This window comes from Apus apus, chromosome 25 (genome assembly GCF_020740795.1).
Source record: "Apus apus isolate bApuApu2 chromosome 25, bApuApu2.pri.cur, whole genome shotgun sequence".
NCBI lineage: Eukaryota > Metazoa > Chordata > Aves > Apodiformes > Apodidae > Apus > Apus apus.
Window position 1 is genome coordinate 5,441,234 of NC_067306.1, and position 11,022 is coordinate 5,452,255.

Here is an 11,022-nt window from a genome sequence, read left to right on the forward strand (position 1 = left end):
GAAGATCTGCAGTGTCTGAGCCAATGCGATGCTGGGCTGGCTCAGGAAAAGTGCATCTCATTCAAAAATGAGATGTGCAAGTGCTAGAAGAGGTGCCAGTTAGACTTGATTAAGTTTGGAAGATTAATTAAAACCAGGCAAGTTCAGAGAAATGTTGAGAAAAAAGCAAATTAGCAAATCAGGAAACCTGTCCTTAGAAAAGGAATTAGGAACTTTGGCTCCTTTATCGTAGCAAATTTGTTTATCAAAGCACAGCTCTTTCCTGGTTTCAAAAGTGGCAAATCAGCTACACTCACAGTTCTGGTGATCAACATTTTTGTTGCTACAGGGTAAATATTCCATGTCTCAACCCTGTGCAGTAAAAGTCCTTTCAGCCAGGGATGGCTCACAGTTTCTGTCTTGGGTGAGGGTGGAGGTTTTCTCAACAAACCTGCATCAGCACTGGCCTGTCTGTCTGCTAATTGCAGTGGATGGATGGATGGATGGATGGATGGATGGATGGATGGATGGATGGATGGTGTGGAACAGGCACCCTCTAGCCAGGGTACATGTTAGATAAGGAAGATGAGATACAACTGTGAAGGACTGCTCTCCAACTCAGTGTTTTGCAAATACCTTCTGTTTTGGAGTCAGTTTGGAATTTTTAAGGACTTTGGCTACACTCCAGGTTAGAATAAATACTAAGAAACATGGTGTTCCTGGTCTGGAAAAGGTGGGGACTCTCAAGGTGTGCCTAGTATTATGATTTCTTTCCAGGTACTATAATAGGAAAAGCTGTAAGTTCATGTGCAGTCCATGCAGGGACAGCGTTCAAAACGCTGTAAGTGTTAATCACAATTTGGTGCTTCTTAGTCTCTGCCCCGTGGGTGGTCCTTTGGTGTGGTTTTCACCATGTCACACTCTTGGTGACACACTTTATCCTGAAACTTCCACTAAACAACCTTAAATAATATCTCCTGGTACCCCCCTGTATCAGAAGCCAGAATATTCCCTCCAAGTTTGAGTAATATTAAAAAACTTCAATTTGTAGATACAAAATGGACCTCAGATCAGGTCAGCAAAAATAAGGTTGCATCTGCCAACAGAAAGCTGAAATTAAACTTTGAGTAATTTAAAAAAACATGAGCTATAACTGTCTATGTATAGGATATGTAAATTATAGAGGGAAGCTCCTGACAAATCCTTCCCATTTCAGATCCTTTAGGAAAATCACTGATTGATCCACTGAGTGGCATTGGGAACTGAAGAAGAAGGATATTATGGAGCTGGTGAAGATCAGATTTGTCTCATTCCACCAACAGGCAATGGAAAACTTGTGTCTGGTCTGCAGACATTGGGTGGCTCCATCTACCAGCAGAGGAAGGAGACCAGGTGGTTTCATCCTTTCCAAGATCAGATCTCAGACAGACTTTCTGGAGGTCTCCTAGAGAGCATCTCTACATCAGCAGCAGACTGTGCCTTGGTGATTTGTGTGCAGTAGGATCCAGCCTTTCTGGGAGAGCAATCCCATCACAATTCTCTTGCCATGGTTTATAATTTTGAGAAGTGCCTTATAACCTTTTAGAACTATTCCAGGTTGAGCACAATTTCCACTACAAGCCCCCCTTAGTGCCATTGCCTTCAGGAAACTGAGAGCAAATTGTGCTTAAATAAAGAAGGAATTCCAGACTCCTGGAGTTTTATTTCTAGGTTTAACTGTAGCTCCTGAGACATGATCCTATCCATATGGACACAGATAAAATACATTAATCCATCTTCAAAAAGCCTTTTTTTAAAAGCCTCATAATGTTCTAAAAACAATAATAGCTACTCAGAAATATTCTTGGAGGCACAAAGGTCTTGACTTTCACCAAGGGCTTTGGGTGTGCCCATGTTGCTGAATGGCTGGACCCTGAATCCAGATTTTTTTCTATTTTAATACTCAAAAATGTTCCATATTTGTTAAGCCATCACATATGAAAAACAGCCAAACACTGGTCAGGAGGAAGGCAGTAACCAGCAGCTGCTAAGGCTCCTGCTAGACTTGCCTAGGATGCTTCACTCAGACCCAGCAAAAATTTCAAAACAGACTCAAGTTGAGCCAAATTACCATAGATACTGTTTTAGCCCAGCAGCTTGTGTGTCTGAACAGCAGATGAGGTGTATTTCTAGACATGTATTTCTCACCTGCTAGCGAGCCTGAGAAACTGGGATTTGTAGGACACATCAGATGAAGACGTTTTCCTAGTTGAACACATGACAGGATCAGCTGAAAGTGCAGTGCATTTGTATCTGCATGTGTTCAATATGCAGCACAATTCTGTTATCTTTATTATTTCATATTTAAGGTTTGCTTTTTTGCTCTTTAAAATTGGCTGCTTGGATACTTTCCTGCCTTTCCATGCAAAATCCAGACACTAGTTTGGGTTGAGCTGCTTGACTTGGCAGTGGAAAGGCCTGAGGAACATCACTGAGACCCTATCACCTGTTTCAAGTGGAAGATACCCTTCTACCTCCTGGTTACCAGCCCTGGTGAGTACGTGGCAGTGTTCACTGGGCCTCCAGGGCAGCCGTGGAAATCAAGTGCCCTCAGGATTTTAGCTCAATTGTGAAAGTGTGATTTAAAAGTCAGTAGTGATTTAGTGACCTTAGAGTCATGTCCTCTGAGGGTTCAACCCACCCAGGTCCCCTACAGGGAGGGAGGAAGGGCTGAGGCTGCCTTGCTTCTCTCCTTGGCTCACACCTTGGCTTCTCTCCTTGACTCTCCTTGGCAGTGACCAAGTGCAGGAGCTGGAGACCAACAGAGCCACAGCAGATGCAGCAAGGAAGCATTAGCTGGAGACCTGTCATGACCTAGCTGGGTGGCAATGACTCATACCTGGGCACAAAGGTGTGTCACAGGTAGCAGGGGTGACACGAGTGACCATCACGTTTCCCCTTGCCAGGTATTTGTTGGGGCTTTTGCCATCATAAGCCTTGGGCTGTCATAGGATGAGAGCTTTTGCACTGTGTTCAGGGTCCTGATGAAGGTCCCACTGCCCATTGGACCTGTGCTGGGGACTGAGGCATCCAGGAGCTGTCTAACACTTTGCAGCTTCTGCAGCAGTGCTGCTGGCCTCAGCAAAGGGTCTAGCAGAGCTACAGGAATGACAGGATCCCTGGAGGTCCCTATTCCAAGCACCTCCTCAGAGCAGGACAATCCCAACACCAGCCCAGGCTGGCTAGGGCTTCATACAAGTGAGTCCTGCAAATGTCCAAGGAGGCCTCCAAAGCTCCATGGTCACCTGGCTCAGGGCCACACCACCCTCCTGAAGAAAGCATAAACCCTGAAGTCCCACCTTCTGGCAACTGTCCTTTGCTATGTTGACTGACAATATGGAGAAAAGATGGGCTCCATCAGACTTATAAGAGCCCTTGAAGAAGCCAACAGGCTGCAGATGAACAGCCTTCAGTCTCCTCTAAACGACCAAATGAGCTCAGATCCCACCACCTCTCCTGGTAAACCAGGTCTTCCTGGGTCCTTACCATGTTGGAAGCACCCACTGGCTACTCTCCAGTTTCTCTACATCCTTCTTGAACTGGAGGGGGAAGGAGACATTTCTCAACCTAGTACTACGGGTGCCCCAAATGCCAAGCAGGGGATCACAGGACCCCTCCATCTGGTGCCCACACTCCTCCCAGTGTATCTCAGCACAGAGTTCATTTGGTTTGAATTGAGCACAACTGTGGACTCGTGGACTCCTATCAGAGAATCACAGACTGGTTTGGGCTTAAAGGAACCTTCAACATCATCCAGTCCCACCCCCCTGCATGGGCAGGGACACCTCCCACCAGCCCAGGCTGCTCCAAGCCCCATCCAACCTGCCCTTCAGCACTGCCAGGGATGGGGCAGCCACAGCTTCCCTGGGCAGCCTGGGCCAGGCTCTCACCAGCCTCACACTCCAGAATTCCCTCCTCATGTCTCACCTCAATCTCCCTCTTCCAGTTTTCATCCATCCCCCTCATCCCATCCCTCCCTGCCCTTGTCCCAAGTCCCTCCCCAGCTTTCCTGGAGCCCCTTCAGGCACTGGAAGGTGCTCTAAGGTCTCCCTGGAGCCTTCTCTTCTCCAGGCTGAACACCCCAACCCTCCCAGCCTGGCTCCAGAGCAGAGCTGCTCCAGTCTCTGATCATCTCCGTGGCCTCCTCTGGACTTGCTCCAATAGCTCTGTGTCCTTCTTCTGTTGGGGGCTCCAGACCTGCTGTAGTGGGAGTCTCACCAAAGAGAAACAGAGGAGGAAATAAATCTCCCACCACTATCAGTTTCCCCACCTGCACACACACACTGTATCAGTGGAGCATGAAGAGTCTACCTGTTTATCAAGGTGAGTGTTGACATACAGCTGGGGGGAGAAGTCAGCATGTAGAAGAGCTGGTGTGTGAATTCACCAGTCAGTGGCCTCCAACTTCAACACCCTGCAGCCAGCCCTGAGCTAAGATCACGGAGTAACCAGATGTTCCCCCTGAATTCCTAGAGCTTTTGCATTGGGTCCTTTAGGCAGGTGCTTCACTTTGTCAAATGCTACTTCTGATGAAGGATTCACAGAATCATGGAATTGTTTTGGCTGGAAAAGATCTTTTAAATAATCCAGCCCTTCTGTCCCCAGAAGGGCTCTGCTCTTTCCTGTTGTATTCTAGAGGCATTTTGAAGCTGTTGCTGAGCTCAGAACTCTGCTGCACTGCCCTCTGCCACAGAGGGAGAGAATAAAACAAGAGGTGCAGCCCTGGCATGTGAGCACTCTGCCAGGGTCTGGGCTGAGTTGGGGCTCACAAGGCTGTACATCTGGGGAGGTTTAGATTAGGTATTAGAATTTCTTCACTGAACAGGCTGCCCAGGGAGGTGGCTGAGTCTCCACCCCTGAATGTGTTTCAGAGACGTGTAGATGTGGTGCTTCGGAACATGGTTTAAGCCCTGGGCTTGGCAGAGTTGGGTTAATGGTTGGCAGAGCTATAGATGTTATAGCATTATGGATAGACTCAAAGATCTTAAAAGTCTCTTCCAACCAGAATGATTCTGTGTCTCTCCTCAGAAGATCTTCTCTGGCAATGTCTAGGGCTACTAATGCTGTACAGGACGGACAATGCATCTCACTTCCAGCTTGACAAGCTCTTGCTTTCCTGGTGTGGACTCACCAGCCCATTTGGCAGGGTGGTGATATGGATTCCCACAGGCCATGCCTTGCTATGGAAAATGCTGAAGAAAACCTTTAAAACTACAAGAACTTGAACCCTGTGGACATTTATTTATTGACAGCTGTTTCTGTAAGCAGCCACAGGTCATCCCAGCACCTGTTCCCATCACCTCTGGCCTCACTGCAGTCCTTGGGCAGCTTCACCTGCAGCTCTGGCAGACCAGGCTGTGACACCTCCAGGGGCAGATGCTGCTGGTGACCCCCCCAGACATGTCCACCCCTCCAGCGTCCCCAGCAGCACAGGACCTAGGGTTTATGCATCAGCTCTTCCAGTTCAGAGCTTCAAGTGCCAGTCCAGCCCACTGGTGGGCCAAAGCCAAACTGCTTTGGCTTCACGTGCCAGACCAGGAGCCAGGGCAGCACCTCTGGACTTGCACAGCAAATGGTGTCAGCAGCTCTGCCACTGACAACCTCTGTCAGCTCCTTACTCATTTTTCCCCAGAACTGGGTGCATCATAAGCTGTAGGAAAATGATGCATGGGTTTTTCTCCCCTTCTATTGTAGCAGTACAGCAGCTGGATTTGCATCGGGAAATCCACTCTTGTCCTTGGTGCTGCCCTGCAAGTTTATTCCTTTTCAATAAAAGCAACTTCAAGGACCATGTGCCTTCAACAAAACAGGCTACAGGATATAAGGGCTTTGAACCTTCAGAGGATGAAAAGACCAACTCTGCCAGGACAATGAAGTCTCCCAATCATTCCAGCAAGGTGAGACACTGCAAGCTACAGAAGACAGGTCATTTGTCACCTTAGACTGTGTCTACATGCAAATGGTTTTCACAGACAGGTTTTTTCCTAATGAGGAAGTCACTGTGAGACCAGTGAGAACATGTTTTTAAGTCTCTCTCTGCCTCTTACTAGGGGCCCAAGGCCACTGGGATGCTCCATCTGCAGCCAAAGCCTCCAGCCTCCCCTGAAAACATTTCTAAGGGACAGATATAAAATTTAATAACATTTAATAGACAAAGCCTTCCTTGCAGTTGCCAAGTCACCTTCTTAGAGGCCAACAAATGCTGGATGGGAAGACCCATTGGAGAGTCGTAGTTTTGGGCAGTGAACTAACTAATACTATGTCTTGAGAAGTGATGAGAGGAGTGGGGCTGAATCTTTTACTCCCTGTTTACACCATGACTCCAAATATGGCTCCTTTCTCCAGGCTAGTCACACACCAGAGGGTTTCAAGACTCCCTGGTGAATGCTGCCCATGGAAGAGGAGAGCATTTGGTGTTTCTTCTCAGTTCATGGCTGGAGTTGCCTCCCTGATTGTCTTCTTCAGCCCCTGCACATCTATGACCATCCTGGGAGCAATTTCTGGTAGTTTTCTGTCTCTCATCTCTCTGTTGGCTTGCACTGACACAGCTCTGCCCATGGGCTAGATTTTCATCTAAATTCTCTCAGGATGTTGCCAAGGAGCTCTGAGCCCATCCATCAGTCTGTCAATACTCTGCATTGACCAGTCTTTCATACCTTGATCTTCCCCATCCACACTGGCTGAGACATGGTCTGTCCTCCATGGTACTGTTGGAGCGTTTGGGATTAAAGTAATGACTGCAGGTGTGATTGGTGTCATCACCATCACTTCTCCTGGCACCTAAAGGGGCTGTTGGCATGACCCACAACTGCTGCCTGTGGGGCTGGGGTTCCAGCCACAGCCCCTTTGCCCACTTAGCTCCCATCCTTGCCACCCCTGGGAGGTCAGGAGGAACAGCAGTCCTGGGGCTCCAGGGCCTCACCGTATCATAAACCATCATAGATTCATGGAATGGTTTGGGTTGGAAGGGGCATCCTTCCATCTCTTCCTTCTCAGACTCCCCTTTAGCAGCAGCAACTCAGACAGCTTAAGTGCTGGACATGAGGAAGCTTCTGTTGGCTTCAGCTCCTCTTGTCAGCACCCTCTCAGGCAGCATTTAGATGACCTTTTCCCATCTGTGCCCCATTTGTTCCTTGTCACTGCTGTAATGGGATGGAAGCATTTGAAGAAGGGTTGGACCTGTGGCCAAACACTACCCTGCTCACTGAAGGTCACATCTACAGTCTGTGCTACCCCTGGACTGTGCTCAGACATTGCCTGGGAACATGTTGGCTGTCAGGGACAGGATGATGTCAGGGAGTTGCCTGCAAAGAGACTGGGCTGCAAACTCCCCGTCTTGGCTTTGCAGTGGCTCCACTGTCCCTCTGCCATCATTGAGCCTGGACCCCTCAGGTCTGTATTAGCCTCAAAGTTCTTCCCTTCACAGTCCACCTGTCCCTGTGCTCCCTGTGCCATGATCCAATGGCCTGAGCCTCACAGCTTGGGACAAAACATGTCACCATGGAGCCAAAGGCAGGATCCCCCCTCCAACGTAGTGGTGAGCAAGCTGGAGGGTTGCTGTGGAGTCATGCTCCTCCATATAGTATGACCAAAGGGGCAGCATCCTCCCCAGGCCCCTCAGTGAAAACACAGCTCATTGCAACCCCTCATGTTGCCTTTATCTCTCCCACCCCAGTGTCACTGGTGTCATGCTTGCTGGTATTGTCTGGCTGCACTGGATTGTTCCAGCCACCCCTGAACCCTTTCACCAGGAGCTGGGACCCTCCTCCATTGCACATCTGTGCCTCTTGCACAGCCAGACTCTTCCTCCCCACTACAGGAAGAAATATTTTTCCTATTTATGCCCCAGAGCAGAAATGTTCTGTTTTGATTTTGCTGCCAAAATATTCCCTGTACAGTAGAAAAAAACCCAGAAATGTTGCAGCACCAGCAGAACTGGGCACTGTCAGGTCCTGGGGTCCTGTGAGATGACTGATCTTCCTCAGGGCTTGTTTAGCAGAGGTGGGTGCAGCTGGGGCTGGGGAAGCACCGGTGATCTCCCACCCAACCTGGCCTGGAGGGCTTGCAGGAGCCCAGCCCAGGGGACTGATGCTGGGCCCCATCCTTGGTTCCCTCCCCATTTTTGGGGTGTGTTGAACCCTGCAAGTGGGACTTATCCCCCCAAGTCTGCCGTGTGCCTGCCTAGGAACCACAGGACCAGGAAGATAACTGGAAGAAGATGCTTTGTTTACGAGTGCGTATCAGATCGTGCTGGAGCCCACTGTGTGTAGGATCTCAGCTCCACAGAGCAGGTGCTCACAGCCTCCAGTGGGACTGAAGGAGACATTTAATTCTGCATGCTGAGGGAGCCATTGTCTCTGCCCAAGCAGCCAGGGAGCTCTGGCCCAGATATTTCTGCCCTTCTGTTCCTCAGCCTTCAAGAAACCTCTAAAATATTTTGCCTTTTTTATGGCCCTTCAGCCCCACGTGGGGCATCTCCTCACACCCCTTCAGTGCAGTGGAGATGCTCTGGCTCCTTGGTATTGCCTGAATCTCCAAAAAAAAGCAAGATGTGGATTTAATGAATGAAATTCTGCTGGTAGCTTGTTCAACTCCCTCCTTCCCCGTGGATGCTGCTCACCATGCCCCTGGTGTTTCTGCCTTACACGTCCTCTGTATTGTTCATTTTGGGTGAACTTGTAGGGATTCTGGGGAAGGCAAGGACACCTGTCTGCAGCATCTTCTCCTGAAAACAGGGAGAGATGTTTTATTCATGGGGACATTTTTGCTTCATGGGAAAAAAACACGACCTTTTTGTCAAGGTTTCCGTTCCTCTCTCTGAGAGTCAAAACCCTCCTTGATTTGCTCATTAAATCCTGATTTATATCAAAGCCTGAGGCAGGTCAGGAGCTGGCGAGACCCTGGGACAGTTGGCACCACAGCAAGGTTCCTCTGCCCCACATGGATCCTTGCCTTTAGATCCAGCCATGTGGTTTTGACCTGTTCTGCATCCCACAGCGCAGCCCTGTTCCGACACACGGGTCCCCAGAGGAAGGAGAAAAGGGATGTCAGGAATCAAAGTGATGCTGCCTGCATTTCAGTTGGCTGCCCTGCCCTGGGATTAGGTCCTGAAGTTCGGCGGCCACACTCAGGGCAAGGAAATAATTTCATTCTTCAGGAAAACCTGCTGTGATTTAGCCATTTCATGAACCTGCGTAGCTTTTAAATGCTTCCTGAGCATGGACTTGTCATTGTATTCTCTGCCTTTCTCTACTGGAACTGCACGTTTTCATTCTCCAAGTCCATGGCAATAAGCTGATTATTTAAAACATTTTGTCTTCTCCTTCTGATTTCTAGATATTCCCAGACATGGCAGTCCATTTCTAAGTTCACTCCCACCTACTTCTTGCCATCTCCATGTTGGCACCGAAAGGATCGAATTCAGTAATAGAATAAGAGACTTTTCTGGAAAGGCAAAAATAGCCCAAGAATCTCAGCAGCACCAAAATCCAACATCTCCCTCTTTGCCCTGCAGATCATTTGGTTTTACAACCTCTACCTGGCACAGACAGAAACTTAACAAGATATATCCCAATGAGAAACCCCACATGATAACAAGAGAAATTAACTGAAATATTCTGTTATGCAACTCGCTGTCTGCTGCCTTTAAATTACCTGAAATGTTTTAGTCTGTATTTTTTGTTCTAAAGTGCTTCCAATTACATTTTCCTAATATATTTGTGTATACACTGTTATATTTATTTTTAAAATAAGTAACCCAGGTTACTCAACAGCCACGTTATAAGATGTAACTGGTTATTTTAAAAAATTATTTGTATTGTATGTGCAAAAAAAGAAGTGATATTTCCATAATTAAAAAGAACAAAATCCGTCTTTGAGGAATTTTCCTGACGAATATTTTCTCAGGTGCCATTTGCGTTCTCAGCTTATTTGCCAGACTAAATTCACATGACAGAATACAACAAAAGAAGAGAAAGAAGTCCAAAAAACTGCAGCAGCCAAAAAAGAAAATAGAATTAAATGGTTCTTTTTTTCAAGATGGATCACAGTTTTATGTAAAGGAGGGAAATACTTGCTACACAGTCCTGCAACAGACAAAATTCCTATCGCACTAGAAAAGAAAACCGCATCCTTTCACATCTAAAACAAATGTCTCTTGCTCCACTGACAAAAATGGAGAAATTAAGAGTGGTGGGGAAGACTCCATTTGTGCAAAGGGAAACCCAGACATTGTCCTTTAAAAATAACCCCCAAACTTTTCATTAATTACCAGTCGAATCTGGGGAATTTATGCTTAGAATCAAACGTGCAATCATGGCCAGCCCAGCAGGGTGAAGGGTGAAAAGGAAGCAACGTGCACACACACAAATCCCATAGCTAATAATTAATTAATTCATTAATCAATCATAGAAAGAAGGGAGGGGGAGGAGGGGGTGGGTAGGGAAGAAATCTTACCACCAAATTGGGTAACCGGCTAAGACCTTTGTGCCATTGAAGAGAAAAGATAAAATTAGTCCAAGCAGGTGGTAATCCATTAGTCCAGGCTGGTGCAAGGGGAAAATCTCAGCGAAGTTTTCAGAAAAACATTAAGTGAGCAAATGAAGAATCCCCCTCCTTCCAGGAAAGAAAAAAAAAAAAAGGGGGGGGAGGGGGGGAAAGGGGGATAAAAAAAAAAAAGGGGGGAAGGGGAAAAAAAAAAAAGAAGAGTTAAACAAAGTCCCTTGTAGTGTGGATGACTTTCTGGCTTGTCAGAAACACACCTCTCCAAGGCTTTTCCCTGTAGATCATCCAAAAGCGTCTATTAAAAAGTGCAGGGCTTGGGGATGTCAGCAGGCAGCCAATCAGACCGCATGGCCCAAGGTGAGGGATGAGTCTCAGCTCTGGGCTGTCAATCATCCTCTCCTCCCCCTCCACCCCACAACTTTGTTCCTAGCTTTCGCTTCCACAGACAAACCCTCCTTGCAAGAGTCTTTACTGGGGCAGCCAGATTTTTGGTGGTGGTTT

The 11,022-nt window shown here is 47.6% G+C and overlaps 1 protein-coding gene across 1 annotated transcript in view; it reads right to left on the reverse strand.

The window, feature by feature from the left end:
* WNT3 (Wnt family member 3) overlaps nucleotides 1-10,639 on the reverse strand; it is a 47,113-nt gene extending 36,474 nt beyond the window's left edge. Inside the window, exon 1 of the mRNA XM_051640426.1 lies at nucleotides 10,474-10,639. Within this exon, the coding sequence (XP_051496386.1) occupies nucleotides 10,474-10,553 (80 nt within the window). The 5' untranslated portion in view covers nucleotides 10,554-10,639. The remainder of the gene's footprint in view (nucleotides 1-10,473) is intronic.
* Nucleotides 10,640-11,022: the final 383 nt, after the last annotated feature.